Consider the following 15,737-nt stretch of genomic DNA (forward strand, 5'->3'; position numbering starts at 1 on the left):
CCTGCAACCTCTTCTTCAAACCTCATTATGGACTGTAAATGTAATGTTATATATCATGCATTTTAATTTCCTGAATGCCCTTCTAAAATATTTTCAAGATTAAGGAATCTAAAAAAAAAGAAAAAAAGATTAAGGAATCTAATTTCTTAACAACTTAACTGTCAGGACTGTCTTACCATCAGAGAAGAAATTTTCTATTCCAACAAATAGCTGTAAAAGCTTCCCCAGTTCATACTGGGTCCCACACTGCTGCAGCATAAGCTTCAGAAGAAAACACACCTGCTCCCTCAGCCATGGGGCAGGGATGGTAGTGTGGACCCTTGTGGCTGCTGTTTCAACCTAGAAAAAAGAGGGGGTCAGGAAAACCAGTTTCACAGGAATAGCAAATCAAAACATCCCAATCCGGGAAAATATAAGAAAGGCAAGGTACCTCAAAAGTCCTTTCCTATCACAAAGGGGAACGCTTATTCAGGTCCTTTCCAAATGACAAGAAGTAGAGGTATGCCTCAGAGGAGTGGCAAAAATAAGCCCTTTGTTTCTCTTTGTGAGATGTCCTACTGTAGGGAGCTGTGTGTGTGTCAAAGTCAAAGATGGACAAGAGACCTACAGACTGAATGCCGACTATGGAGTGAACTGAAGCAAATACCTTCAAGTTAGCGACTGCCAAACTAATAACCCTGTGAGTTGCTGTGAAATTGACCTGACACGTTTTACTTAACAGCTTTGGAGAGGGATGGAGGCCTGCCCTCGAGTCCAGAAGATCTGAGATTCATATAACAAGACCTCTTAGAAAGACTTAACATTAACTTGTTCTACCAACTTGTTCTACCAGTTTGCTTGTAGTTTATACTACTGTTAAGGAAGCATCTTGGTTAAGAAGCCTGGATTTATGTCATTACAATCAAATGTTAGCAATATTAATTGGAAGATGACCCCAAGTAGCAGGCTGCATTAGCCTGAATTGGAGCATAGTTCTTAGTCTTTATTTACTTGTTTATGTACTCCTGCTGCTGTAAGAAGAGGGTCTATAGCAGGCAAGTGATGGAATTAGTCAAAACAAAAATATATGTGGAAGTAAAGGGTGGAAGCAAGGATGGAACAGGTGCACTGTCCCTCCAAAGGGATAAGCTGGAGCGGGAACAGTCAGGTCAGAGTAAAAAGATATCTGGGGGATCCCTGGGTGGCGCAGCGGTTTAGCGCCTGCCTTTGGCCCGGGGCGCGATCCTGGAGACCCGGGATCGAATCCCACGTCAGGCTCCCGGTGCATGGAGCCTGCTTCTCCCTCTGCCTGTGTCTCTGCCTCTCTCTCTCTCTCTCTCACTGTGTGCCTATCATAAATAAATAAAAATTAAAAAAAAATGTTTAAAGATATCTGGGAGGACTTAAATATAAATGAAAAACTATAAAACTCCTAAGAGATAATATAAAAGAAAACCTAGATGACCTTGTACATGGTCCTTTTTAGAATACAACACCAAAGACCTAATCCATGAAAAAAATAATTGATCAGATGGACTTCATTAAAAGTAAAAACCTTGGGGTGCCTGGGTGGCTCAGCAATTGAGCATCTGCCTTTGGCTCAGGGCGTGATCCCGGGATCTGGGATCGAGTCCCACATTGGGCTCCCTGTGGGAAGCCTGCTTCTCCCTCTGCCTATGTCTCTGCCTCTCTGTGTCTCTCATGAATAAATAAATATTTTAAAAAAATAAAAGTAAACTTTTTTTTTCTTTTTAAAGATTTTATTTATTTGACAGAGAACGAGAGAGCATAAGCAAGGGGAGCTGCAGGGAGAGGCAGAGGGAGAAGCAGACTCCCTGCTGGGCAGTGAACCTGATGTGAGACTTGATCCCAGGGCCCTGAGATCATGACTTGAGCCGAAGACAGACACTCAACTGAGACACCTAGATATCACAAAAGTAAAAACTTCTGCTCTACAAAACAAAATCTCAAGAGAATTAGAAGACTAGACACAGATTGCAAGAAAATATTTACAAAAGACACATCTAATAATGGACTATTACCCAAAATATACAAAGAACTCCAAAACTGAGTGATTAAAAAAAAAAAAAAAACTCTATTAAAAAATAGGCTGGGGGCACCTGACTTGCTTAGTAGGTAGAGCATGTAACTCTTGATCCTGGGGTCTCCACATTGGGCAGAGCTTACTTAAAAACAAAACAGAGGGCAGCCTGGGTGGCTCAGCGGTTTAGCGCCACCTTCAGCTCAGGGCGTGATCCTGGAGACCCAGGATTGAGTCCCACATAGGGCTCCCTGCATGGAGTCTGCTTCTCCCTCTGCCTGTGTCTCTGCCTCTTTCTCTCGGTGTCTCTCTCATGAATAAATAAATTTAAAAAAATTAAAATCTTAAAAAAACAAAACAGAAAACAAATGCTGAAGAGGATGTGGAGAGACTGGAACCTTGTATACTGCTGTGGCAATGTAAAATGGTGCAACTGCTATAGAAAGCAGTATGACAATTCCTCAAAATATTAAAGATACAGTTATCATATCATCCAGCAATTCCACTTTTGAGAGAATACCCAAAAGAATTGAAAGCAGGATCTTAAAGAGATTATTTGTATACCATGTTCATAGTAGCACAATTTAAATGTGGAAGCAACTCAAATATTCACAGATAGAGGAATGGATAAGCAAATGTGGCATATACCACAAATAGAATGGAATTTTATTCAGCATTTAAAAGGAAAGAAATTCTGCATTCTACATGGATGAGGCTTGAGAACATCATGCTAAGTGAAATAAACCATTTACAAAAGACAAATACTGTACAATTCCACTTAAATGAGTTACTTAAAAGTAGCCAAGTGAAACTTCTCTGTCATGCCTGGCAACTGAGGTGCTGTTGGCAAAGCCACTGTAACTCGTGATCTGTCTCCCCACCTCTGGAACAGTACAAATGAGTTAGTTTGAATTATGCCACATACCCAGCTACTTGTCTGCTGTTATATCCTGACTACTAGCAGATAACAGGCCACTCTAACCAATTTCAGATCAGTGATAAAGAGCAATAGGATTTCAACTTACAGTTTCAAAGCTCTTTTGGAACTCCAGAAGTTTAGCTTCAGCTTCTTTATAATTCTTGAAGAACATACACAGTTCATACATCTCCATCATCAACAGTAGTGGGGAATCCTTTGAGGAAGAGTTTGAATGAAATTTAAACATTGCGAAGCTAATCAATACTATTTTCTTAATGAATAATACCAATGTAAGAGGCATAGTAAAAACAAGTACTATTTTTTTTTTTTTTTATTTATGATAGTCACACAGAGAGAGAGAGAGAGGCAGAGACACAGGCAGAGGGAGAAGCAGGCTCCATGCACCGGGAGCCCGACGTGGGATTCGATCCCGGGTCTCCAGGATCGCGCCCTGGGCCAAAGGCAGGCGCCAAACCGCTGCACCACCCAGGGATCCCAAACAAGTACTATTAATAACAATTTCAAAGAATTGAATCATGTATGTTAAAGAGAAAGGAGGTTAAATTTCTATTTATTTTGCCTTTTAGAAAAAGGATATTCAGACCAGGTACACCTACTCAACAGTCCATTTTCTGTCTATTCTTTACTTGGTCACTGCACATGAGCTGGAGATACTCCACTGAGCTGCCCAACCTACTGCTGTCTGCAGCATTTCTATCACTTGGTGGGGGCTTTTCAGTCAGAAGACAGGGGTTTTGGAATGAGAAAGTATAGATCTGAACTATAAATACACTGCTTACTAACATACTTTGAGACCCTGGGCATGTTACTTAAGTTCTGTGAGCCTGAGTTTATTACTTTAAAATGAGAATACTATCACTTCATAACATCCTAATATATTATCTTTCTAAAGGACTATTGTGATAATTTTTTTGTGATAATTTTTATATCAAAAAAATATATATAAAGCTCTTTGCTGGGGTGCCTAGGTGGCTCAGTTGGTTAAGTGACTGGCTTTGGCTCGGGTCATGATCCCAGGGTCCTGGGATCCAGCCCTGCATTGGATTCCCTGCTCAGTGGGAAGTCTGCTTCTCCCTCTTCCTCTGTACACTCTCTCTCTAATGAATAAATAAAATCTTTAAAAAAAAAAAATAAAGCTCTTTGCTAAATAAATGGTAGTTATCATCACTTGTTGTCAGCTAAAAAAAACAACTAAAAAAGCCAATAGGGGTATCCTGAAGTAACCCTTTAAAACACAGAAAATAAATGAAGTGACTATTACTACCTTAAAGAAAAGTTGGAAACCTCTGATGAGAGTTTTGCTCTTCTGCCTTGTTAATAATGTTCTCCAGATGACTGAGAGGTCTTGAAGGTCCCATATGTGGCCTTCCACTGAGCCCTGAATGTGTTCTGTTGCTTCAGCTGCAACACTGTCCTCCACAGATGTGATGATCCAAACACAGAGACAAGGAATAGTACTGGCATCCTGTCACAGGATAAAAACTTTTCAAAAACAGTTGTGTCTGGATTACCTGATAGAGGGAGTTGGAGGCTTCCAGCAATGCTACAAACATGGATAGATATTTCCTGTTTAGAACAAGTCATCTCAAGAAATTGGTTAAACTAGCTTGAAAAGCTTTCAAACTGAAATAAATTCTAATGAGCAACAAGGAACTATTATAAACTGTTCTGCAGTGTGACGTATCAAAAGACCAAGAGACAGAATGGGTATATATGGAAACAGTGGAAGTACTAGGTATAAGGAACAAGACTGGCTTCCACAGAAATGCTGATCAAGGGACTTTCTAGAGCATCTCACTTGTCTGCTCAAGAGGCACAATCCTTTCTCTATGACTGCCAACCAGGAACCAAGCTCTGACCACTTAAGTTACTGAATATTAAGGTACAAGGAAGTATACTAGATGGCTTGGAGCCTAAGCCAGAAAAGTGTAAAAGTTACAGTGACCTTACAAATACATGCTGGAGCCTCACTGTCATCATCACCCCACTTCCTTTCTGATTATCAGCCTTCTCTGTCCCTTTCCACTTTTTCCATTGTTTGCTGGGTCTTTAATTTAGGCTTCTTATTATCCTCACCTGAAGACATGAGGCCAGGACACTAAGGATAGGAGCCTGTTGTTTCATTGCTTCAGCTAGGAGCCAGCACCAGGGGTTTGGTTCCTCTGAGCACTGGAGTAGAACTTGAAAGAAATCAGCCATTTCTTCTTTGTTTCTCTGGAGTTCCTGGGGAGACCTGCTGCAGACTTCACCACTATCCATTTTGGATTTAGACACTGAGGTCAGGTTCTCAAAAGCTAGTCTTAAGTGGTCTTGAAGGACAGGACTGAAATACTGAAGAAGAGATTTCACCTAGAAAACATATTAGGTGATTTAAAAAGACCAGTTCTATCTGGAGCTGAAAAATGTTAGAGAAAAGCAGAGGTAAAATTGTTCTTTCTCACCTTGAACTGTGTGGGGGGGAAGTGACCATACCATTTTACAAAGTTATTTGTTGCTTTGGATTGAATTTCTTTTTTTTTTTTTTTTTGGATTGAATTTCTATATTTAATCTGGAGTCACAAAAACTCTTCCTTCAGCTCTGTAGTACTAATGACTAATTCTTTGTCTGAAGCCAACCCACTGAAATCTTAGTAAAAACAGTAGTATCATATAAAACAAAAGCCTAGGTACACACAACAGAAAGAACACTATTCATCCTCCCTGAAGTTTTCCATTTCCTCTTCTTGAATAGTTGGCAACAAATGGTGGCTTACCTCCGCTGGGTGATAGTTATAGAGTTGGCTGTGAATAATGAACTGTAACCAGTCATTTGCTTTGGCACATTCTCTAAGGTAAGACGTGCTCAGCTTCACATTGTGAAGCCTGCAGAACTGTACTGCTAATGCCCACTGGCTGCTAGATTCACTAGATAACCTGTAATTGGAAGTTGGGGCAGTAGAGAAAAAAATTGTTAAAATATAGCTTTAGTTTTAAATGGAAAATTAGTAAAAATTAAATAAACTTAACTGCAGTATATTCTCTAAAAAGCCTTTCTACAAATACCAAATGTTTATTAGGCTGCTTTGGGGGGAAAAAAAAAAAGAAGGCTCTTGCGCCCAGAATGTATAAAAAAGTCTTCTTAGCATACTGGCAGAATTCATTCCTTTTATCAACCAAGAATCTATCCATAGATAGATTATACTAGCTATATACCACCTTTAGGAGTATTGAATAAATCAGCATTCAAGAAATTTCCTGAGTGCTTAATTGTTTCGCATGATTTGCTTTAGAGTATCAGAGCCCAGACAGATGCTTGGGCTTCCTCATGAAGGGGCAGTACTTATTCCTGCTCACAGCAGAAAACTTGAGAACAGAGTCACTGATAGCAGGTACAGGAGAGTGCTGCATTCCCAGGGTCTAAGGTGGCTAGGTCACCCCCGGTGGCATAGCACAGAGGAAAGATGGCATAAATGTATAAGTAGAGGTATTTCTGTGGATAGATGGTCACCTCAACTTTCATTATCAACTAACATATTAGCAAGAGAAAAATTAAGGACAACTCTTAGAGTCAAATTTTGTGAGATACATCCCCCAACTTTTTTCTTTATATATATATATATATATATATATATATATATATATACACATATGTATATATATATTTTTTGTTTTTTTGAGAGAGCGAGAGAGAAAGCAAGAGAGAGAGAAAAAGAGAAAGAGAGCAAGGGAGGGGCAAAGAGAAGCTTTAGCAGTCTCTGCGCCCAGCAGGGAGCCGATGTGGGGCTAGATCTCAGGACCCTGAGATCATGACCTGAGCTGAAATCAAGAGTCAAATGCTTAACTAACTGAGCCACCCAGGTGCTCCCATCCCATATCTTCTTAAATGATTTCAACATGTAACACTTAAGAAGTTTCTCTCACTAGCAGGACAGCGGGGAGACAGAGTTCTCCATCTCTTGGAAACTCTTATCTCTAAAGAGTGAATGATTATTTGCATCCTCCCTTTTTTTTTTTTTTTAAGATTTATTTATTTATTTATTTATTTATTTATGAGAAAGAGACAGAGGCACAGACATAGGCAGAGAGAAGCAAGCTCCTCAAAGGGACCCTGATGTGGGACTCAATCCCAGGACCCAGGATCACGCCCTGAGCAAGGGCAGATGCTCAACCACTGAGCCACCCAGGCGTCCCTATCTACATCCTCCTTTACTGATGGCAAGAAGCAATCAAAACTCACTGTCCATTTACTGAGTAACTACTATATACTGTCCAAGTAAGATGGCCTGAAGGGATTAGTAAAAACATCTGAGGTGTCAGAAGAAAGACTAGGCAAACACAGACTGGAAGAAAAAAGCTTGCTGGAAAAGAGCATGAGGTGGAAATTCAACAAACCTCTTTATCTCTTGCTGCTGAATGTTGTTCCATATACCTTCTTCTAAGAGAATAAGCAATTCCTCTACGGTGGCCTTTTCACCCACAGCCAGTTTAGATAGTTTTTCAACTGTAAGAAATACAAACAATAAAATATGGTCAAGAGAAAGGGTCAGGAACTCTTCTGTTTGAAGAGTGTGGCCCAGGGCCATTTCAGAACCTAATTAAAAGGCCCAGAAAATGAGATAAAGTACAAACATTCTGTAGGAAAAGGATGAAACAGGAAGACAATTGTTTCCTCCCCAACCACCAACGATTCAATACTTTAAACCTATTCATCCCTTGTCCTCTAAACAAAACAAACCCCAGATAGAAAAGGTACTGGTACCTAGAGCCTCTCTGATACAGCTGTACTGAACATCTTCATTTCTACATTTGTAGTTCAAAATTATATTGGCCACTTTCATGTCAACTCTGAGCTTGAGGCTATCGAGGCCAAGCAGTTCTAAGAAACAAACACAGGCAGCTCCTACTGATGGAATGTAGAAGGAGGAGAGCCCTAAAACATAAGCTTCATTGCCTACTTGCTGGATCCTGAAAAAGAAAGGAATCAAAATCACATCAGAAAACAGTTTCTCACCAGGAAAAGCAGATGGAATTATGCAGTGATGCATGGAGTATCAGACACCTGTGATTTTTAGCTTCCTCTCCTTTCAGTTTTTGAGCCCTGCACACATTCATTGAGGTTCTTGGTAGTTTTGTCTCCATCGTCCCTCAATCTTTAACCTTCTCCTAAAGCATCAACTCACAGGCCAAATTATTCTTGTTTCCAACTTCATCCAGGGAACACAGAACAGAACTTCTGAAAGACTGACAACTTGTGATCTTATCAATTATGAGTGTGTATAAATAAACTACCAAGAAAATTAATGCTAATTAAATTTTGATATGATATATATATAGTATATGTAGTTTTACATCATAGATAAATTTCAAGGAAAGTTGCACAAGAAATTACCCATCTTTATTTACTGTGTAGACTCATGCCGACAGGAGATTCAGGGACCTTTTATCTTTCATTTTTCACCCTTCTTAATTACTTGAATATTTTATCACTAAAATGCATTACTTTGAAACAAGACGAAATCAGAGAGAGAAAGAGAGAGAGAAACCATAAGAGACTCTTTTTTTTAAATTTTATTTATTTATTCATAGAGACAGACAGAGAGAGAGAGAGAGAGAGAGAGGCAGAGACACAGGCAGAGGGAGAAGCAGGCATCATACAGAGAGCCTGACGTGGGACTTGATCCAGGGTCTCCAGGATCACGCCCTGGGCTGCAGGCGGCGCTAAACCACTGCACCACAGGGGCTGCCCCACCATAAAAGACTCTTAATCACAGAAAACAAACTAGGGTCATTAGAGGGGAGGTGGGTGGGGAAATGGGGTAACTGGGGGATGGACATTAAGGAGGGCACATAATATAATGAGAACTGGGTGTTACAGAAGACTGATGAATCACTGACCTCCACTTCTGAAACCAATAATACACTAAATGTTCATTAATTGAATTTAAATTTAAAAATAAAAAAAATTGAAAAAATTCATTAACTACAAAACAAACTAATAAAGTAGATCTATATTTAGCTGATTATATCAAATACTCCTCCCAATTCTGTGCTTAATAAAAATGAATTATAAAAAAATGCAGATCTTAAATACAGAATTCACATCTTATTATACAATTCTCTCTTTAGAGTAACTGCTAATATTTGCCAATCTCCTGGGTCATTAAAAAAAAAACAACAGAATTTTAAAAGATATAAATAGTATCTTTTTTTAATAGTATCTTTTAATATTATCTTTATTCTCTTTTTTTCCCATTAACAAAAGACACATTACATCCCCCAAACTTGGAATATACAGAAAAGCACAAAATGGGAGAAAAAAAAAAAGATCAAATTACTAGCCAGGCATAACTACTTAACTGTGATAAGTTTTTTTTTTTTTTTTAAGATTTTATTTATTCATAGACACACAGAGACACAGAAGGGGGGGGGAGGGAGGGAGGGAGGGAGAGAGAGAGAGAGAGGCAGAGACGCAGGCAGAGGGAGAAGCGGGCTCCAAGCAGGGAGCCCGACGCGATACTCGATCCTGGGTCTCCTGGATCACGCCCCGGGCTGCAGGCGGCGCTAAACCGCTACACCACTGGGGCTGCCCCTGTGATAGGTTTCCAGTATATTTTTTTTCAAATGCATGTGTAAAAGACATAAATATGCCTTAAAAAAAAAAAAAGATTTTATTTATTCATGAGAGACGGGGGGGAGGGGGGGTGGGCAGAGACACAGGCAGAGGGAGAAGCAGGCTCCATGCATGGAGCCCCATGTGGGACTTGATCCCGGGTCTCCATGATCAGGCCCTGGGCTGAAGGCGGCGCTAAACCGCTGAACCACCCGGGCTGCCCAGATATGGCTTTTAAGAATACAAATTAAGGATGCCTAGGTGGCTCAGCGGTTGAGTGTCTGGCTTTGGCTCAGGTTGTAATCCTGGAGTTCTGGAATCGAATCCCACATGGAGCCTGCTTCTCCCTCTGCCTATGTCTCTGCCTCTCTCTCTCTGTGCCTCTCATGAATGAATGAATGAATCAATCAATCAATCTTTAAAAAAAAAAAAAAAGAATACAAATTATGTTTTAAATACTCACAGCTGCTTGGGAGTCTTGCTCTTGGTTAATTCCTGGACCAGAAAAGTACCAAATGCAAATGACGGCCGTCCATGTTGTAAATAATATGCAAAATTCAGACGTTCCATGATAGCATATTTATTAACCAGATCAGGGCTAGAAAAATGTGGGAGATGACTCACTGCATCTGGGGGGAAAGTGAAGCAATATTAATCCTCTGCACCTCACCACAATTAATTTCAAATCTGTGCGTGGACAACTTAACTTTGCAATGGTGAAAGAAAACAAGTTGCAGAGCACCTGGCTAGCTTGGTTGGGTAAGTATCTGACTCTTGATTTTGGCTTTTGATCTCCAGGTCATTGGATCGAGCCCTGTGTTGGGCTCCATGCTCAGCAGGGAGTCTGCTTGAGATTCAATCTCTCTTTCTACCCTTCCCCCTGCTTGCAGTACGTTCTCTAATAAATGAATCTTAAAAAAAGAAAAAAAACCAGTTGCTATAGTCATTTTGTACCACTGTGTATTACTCTGAACCACCAAAACATAATAGTTCATTTTAATGTGTTGATGTAGCCCCTAATTTTATTTTTATTTTATTTAATTTTTTAATTTTTATTTATTTATGATAGTCACAGAGAGAGAGAGAGAGAGAGAGGCGCAGAGACACAGGCAGAGGGAGAAGCAGGCTCCACGCACCGGGAGCCCGACGTGGGACTCGATCCCGGGTCTACCAGGATCGCGCCCTGGGCCAAAGGCAGGCGCCAAACCGCTGCGCCACCCAGGGATCCCATATTTTTAAATTTATTTTAGAGAGAGTGCATATGTGTGGGGGGAAGGTCAGAGGGAGAGGGAGAAAATCTTAAGCAGACTCCCCGCTGAGTGGTGAACCCAACACAAGGCTCAATCCCACAACCCTGAGATCATAGCCTGAGCTGAAATCAATAGTCGGATGCTTACCTGAGCCACCTTAGTGCCCCAGCCTCCCATATTGGGTACAAAAACATGTACCCAAGAAGCTCCATAAAAACTTATAAATTATGCTTTTTCCTCATTCAACTTGTTATTTCAGATGCCTTAATTCTGTATCTGATGATCCTTTAAGTCACAATGGCGATAATGCGTTAGCTATAAAATCTCTGCTAAGGGTCTGCAAAAGGAGCTTTTTAATTAATTCATGGAGCTCATTACACAATGAATTCCCTTCTTAACATTTTTATGAGTTCTCTATACATCAGGGGCAACACCCTGTACCTTTCTCCAATACATAGTGTAAGAACATCCTTTTCTCCACGTTAATGCCCTCCTTCAATTTCCTTTTGTTGGTTATACTTTCTGTGTTGTATTTGGAGCACCTTATTATCTATCTATATGATGACCACTTTGCTTAGGCAGGCAGGGTAGTTCAGCTTAAAGTTCCTCTGTGCTCGTGAAAAAGGCAGAAAGCATTTTTTCCTCTCTTTAGAGAAATCTGAAGTCAGGAGATATTTGGATGTGATAAGTTAGTATAAGCCCTTATCTTTTTTTTTTTTTTAAAGATTATTTATTTATTCGGGGTGGGGGCATTGGGGGCAGAGAGAGAAGCAGGCTCCGTGCAGGGAGCCCGACGTGGGACTCGATCCTGGGTCTCCAGGATCACACCCCGGGCTGCAGGTGGTGCTAAACCGCTGCACCACCAGGGCTGCCCGAACCGTAATCTTTAAATGCCTCTTAATCACTCACTACTTGTAAAAAAAAAAAAAAAAAAAGAAAAGAAAAAGAAAAAAAGAAATAACATTTTGAACTGTTAAGGAACAAGTTCTGGAAAATAGTACATTCGCTCTTATTTTCAAAGTTCAAAGCTTATTTCTTTTTTTTAAAATATTTTATTTATTCATTTTATTTGAGAGAGAATGAGAGAGAGGAGGAGTAGGAAGGAGGGGGGAGAAGCAGGCTTCCTGCAGGGGATTCAATCTCAGCACCCTGGGACCATGACCTGAGCTAAAAGCAGATGCTTAACCCACTGAGCCACCCAGGTGCCCCTCAAAGCTTATTTCTGAAAAAAAGTTTTATCTTGTGACATTCCAAGGACTTTTTTTTTTTTAAGATTTTTATTTATTTATTCATGAGAGACACACAGAGAGAGGTAGAGACACAGGCAGAGGAAGAGGGAAGAAGCAGGCTCCATGCAGGGAGCCCGATGCAGGTCTCAATCCCGAGTCTCCATGATCACGCCCTGGGCTGAAAGCAGACGCTCAACTGCTGAGCCACCCAGGCATCCCTCTAAGGACTTTTTATATTGTGACTTGGCACTTTAAAAAAAAATAAATAAATAAAAAGACTTGAAGAGTTGAGAGGCGTCTGTCAACTTACAAAGCTATTACTTAAAAGTACACCCTCTCGGAGATTAAAAAACTGTTGCATGCTTTATCTATATTCTTTGTGATATCACAGTGACCTTGGTAACTTATAATTATATACAAAACTGTTCATTCATTCATTAAATATTTGCTGAGTACATGTAAAGGATATAGCACTGCTTGGTGCCAGATGAGCTAACTTGAGTTTTTAATTCAAATAAGACCCTGATTTCTTAGCAGTTGGGAGCTAATTAGCATGGAGGGCATGTACAAGAAATAATTCTACCCAAAGGGAAATTTTTCTCTGGCTTGTCACAGAAGCCAAATCACCTCGCAGTTATCCTACATCTCTTTTTCATGGTAAGACCACACGAAAAAAGAAATAAATATTCCAATTAAATACAAATCTCTAATTTTATAAATCCACATTATGTTTTCATAACTGTTTCATTTACTTTGTGCTTTATTTCCTCAAATATGTTTTAAACTTCTAAAAACCAGGCAGGGAATAGGTCTTCAACTTCCTCTCTGCTGCTCTAGTATTGTAGTATGGAGCTCCTTTTCCACAAGAGGGTCAGGACTCTGGCTAAGTGTTGGAGTTGGAAGCATTAGAACACGAAGGACGGGGATGAGGTCTACACTCTAGGAGAACTTTACAGAGATTAATTAGAAAGAGTATTTTCACTTGAAAATACAATACACACTACTTTATTTAGCCCTCAACAAGTATTTATTGAACATCTACTATAGGCCTAGCACTGCACTGAACCTTGGGCACTGGGTAAATATATTGAAATTTGAACTTATAAAACTGACATATAAGAAAATACATTTTACGCATCTCAGTAAATAGTTACAGGGTATACCTTATGTGCAAAGTGCTCATTTAAAGCCTACTTTAGAGTGATTTCAGCAGAGGCACCACAGGTGCCACGATATTAAAGGATAACTCTAAATTTAAAAGTAAAGGGACACCTGGGTGGCTCAGTGGTTGAGCATCTGCCTTCGGCTCAGGGCGTGATCCCAGAAGTCCAGGATCAAGTCCCACATCAGGTTCCCTGCGGGGAACCTGCTTCTCCCTCTGCCTAGATCTCTCCCTTTTTCTCTGTCTCTCTCATGAATAAATAAATAAAATATTTAAAAAAATAAATTTAAAAGTAAAAAAAGAAATAGAAAAAGAGTTTAAGAATCGGCATAAAAGACAATCAGACAAATGCTTATAGCCTAAAGAGGACAGTAGTGTGTATGCATCTGGTGATTACTATGCACCAAAAACTTCAAGAGCTTTTAATTTTTAAACATTTTAAAAAGATTTATTTACTTGAAAAAGAGATTGTGTGAGTGAGTGAGCATAAGCAGGAGGAGGGTCAGAAGGAGAGGGAGAAGCAGGCTCCTTGCTCAGCAGAGAATCAAGTGGGGCTTGATCCCAGGACTCTGAGATCATGACCTGAGCCAAAAGCAGATGCTTAACCAATTGAGCCAGCCAGGCACCCCCGACACAAGCTTTTTAAATGCATTATTATATCCTTTCATTTTCATATAATATGTGAGGTGGGCACTATTATTAACCTTATTTTATAGGGAACTGAAGAGTGGTTAAACCATTTACCCAAGGTCAGACAGCTATCACATAGTCAAGCCAGGATTTGTCTAATGCCTACACCTATGCTCTTAACTTTTATAATATTGCAAACAAACAGGAATTTGGGGAAAGGGAGAGATTTAAGCAGGTAGGTACATTTCCTACCTACATTTTCTCACATTTCCCAGCAAGAACAGAACAGCGCTACTGACTTACTATAATTTAACTCGCAACATGTTTTCAACTCTAAAATGTTTGTCATTAGAATGCATCTTTATTTTTAAAATAGAAATCAATGAAAACAAATGGATTGTCTTTACATAAATTAAATTCTACTGTCGGGACACCTGGGTGGCTCAGTGGTTGAGCCTTTGGCTCAGGTCATGATCCCGGAATCCTGGGATCAAGTGCCGCATCAGGCTCCCTGCAGGGAGCCTGCTTCTCCCTCTACCTATGTCTCTCATAAATAAATAAATAAAATCTTAAAAAAACAAAAACCTTCTACTGTCAACATTCCTGAAAAACTTCCTTCTAAAGCCCTAGGTACCTGGAATCACTTACCTCCAATAGCCAGTGTGTTGGCAGACTGCCAGCCAAACAATCTGCTAGAGTCAAAGGGCAATAGTGACTAAAAAAGCAGAAAAGTCAGAGTTAAACGCTAAATGATTCTAAAATAAGTAAAAATATATGAAAAGACTTCGCAAGTAGTCTACTTCCCTTCTTCCCTTCTCCAACCTTATCTTTCTGCACATAAATTCTCTGAACACAGCTTAAAAAAAAAAAAAAAAGAATGCATGAGATACTTTCCTTCGTTAGTAAAAATGGAAGCAGCTACATTCCTTTTAAAGACTCTTCTCACTTCAAACTATATCTGCAAAGTGTACCCTCTTTTGGTTGAATCAGCATCAATTATAATGTAAAATGGACTTTTGATATGCTTTTGGAATCCAAACCCAAGAGGACTGAGTCTAGACAAAGTTACCATGTAAACAGGACAAGGTGAGTGAAGGCGCAATCTAGAAAGGAAAGAGGGAGACAAGTAGATCAAAGTTAGAGGAATGTGATGAACAAATCACCACCAACAACAAAGAAAAAAGAGTGGAATAAGGTTAAGCCAGTCAGAAAAGGTTTGAAAGCAGGGAGCCATGGCTGTTTGAAATTTGTCTAGGCCAGAGATGTAGCAAACACTATAAACAGATGGTAGGAAAGATAAAGAAGAAAATGAAAAATCCTTTAAAGTAAAGATTTGGGTGGCTAAACAAAGAGCAGCTTTGATTTAAAATTATGGGAGAATTTGTGGTCTATTAAGGAAGGACCACTCTTTGTAAAATAACAAGACCAAAAAACTGCATCAGTCAACTTGAAAAACAGAACAAAGAACAACCTGAAACCACTTATGTTTTAGGCTGATTGAATCCACTTTAGGTACTGAAACTATGTTTTAATAGAATCCACTTATATATAGTTTATACTGGTGCTACCAGTCTGCAAGGACATGAGAAGCTTGTAAATAAATTTAAATGCAGCTTAATACTTCCTGCCTCAAGAGAGTCTTGCTACATTCACACACACACACACACACACACACACACACAGCCTGCTGAATGAACACTGTAATGACACAGATTTATATCACAGTGCAAGATCCTAATCTCAACACATAACAGCAACAGTTTGTGAACTGGCAGCCATCTGAGGACCACATTTTTGAGTAGGACTACTCTATAAATTAAGGACCGTTCACATTAGAGAGATTTTGTACCTTTATAGATTATAGAGTTCATGCTGAATTAAGGACCTCAAGGGAATATGTGCAGCCAGAGAGAAAAG

General features: G+C 39.7%; 1 protein-coding gene across 4 annotated transcripts in view; it reads right to left on the reverse strand.

Moving 5' to 3' along the window:
• Window positions 1–15,737, reverse strand: part of SPG11 (SPG11 vesicle trafficking associated, spatacsin) — a 71,952-nt gene that overhangs the window by 18,958 nt on the left and 37,257 nt on the right. For all 4 annotated transcript variants that reach the window (XR_004810972.1, XM_025472944.2, XM_025472948.3 and 1 more), the window contains 9 exons: window positions 14,469–14,535; window positions 10,013–10,178; window positions 7,699–7,904; window positions 7,332–7,440; window positions 5,714–5,873; window positions 5,037–5,309; window positions 4,225–4,425; window positions 3,046–3,153; window positions 177–339 (listed from right to left, as the gene is read on the reverse strand). Coding sequence is in view for 3 of the 4 variants with exons in the window: in XM_025472944.2 (XP_025328729.2) it covers window positions 177–339; window positions 3,046–3,153; window positions 4,225–4,425; window positions 5,037–5,309; window positions 5,714–5,873; window positions 7,332–7,440; window positions 7,699–7,904; window positions 10,013–10,178; window positions 14,469–14,535 (1,453 nt within the window). In the remaining variant the exon portion in view is untranslated. The remainder of the gene's footprint in view (window positions 1–176; window positions 340–3,045; window positions 3,154–4,224; window positions 4,426–5,036; window positions 5,310–5,713; window positions 5,874–7,331; window positions 7,441–7,698; window positions 7,905–10,012; window positions 10,179–14,468; window positions 14,536–15,737) is intronic.

This window comes from Canis lupus, chromosome 30 (genome assembly GCF_003254725.2).
Source record: "Canis lupus dingo isolate Sandy chromosome 30, ASM325472v2, whole genome shotgun sequence".
NCBI classification, from domain to species: domain Eukaryota; kingdom Metazoa; phylum Chordata; class Mammalia; order Carnivora; family Canidae; genus Canis; species Canis lupus.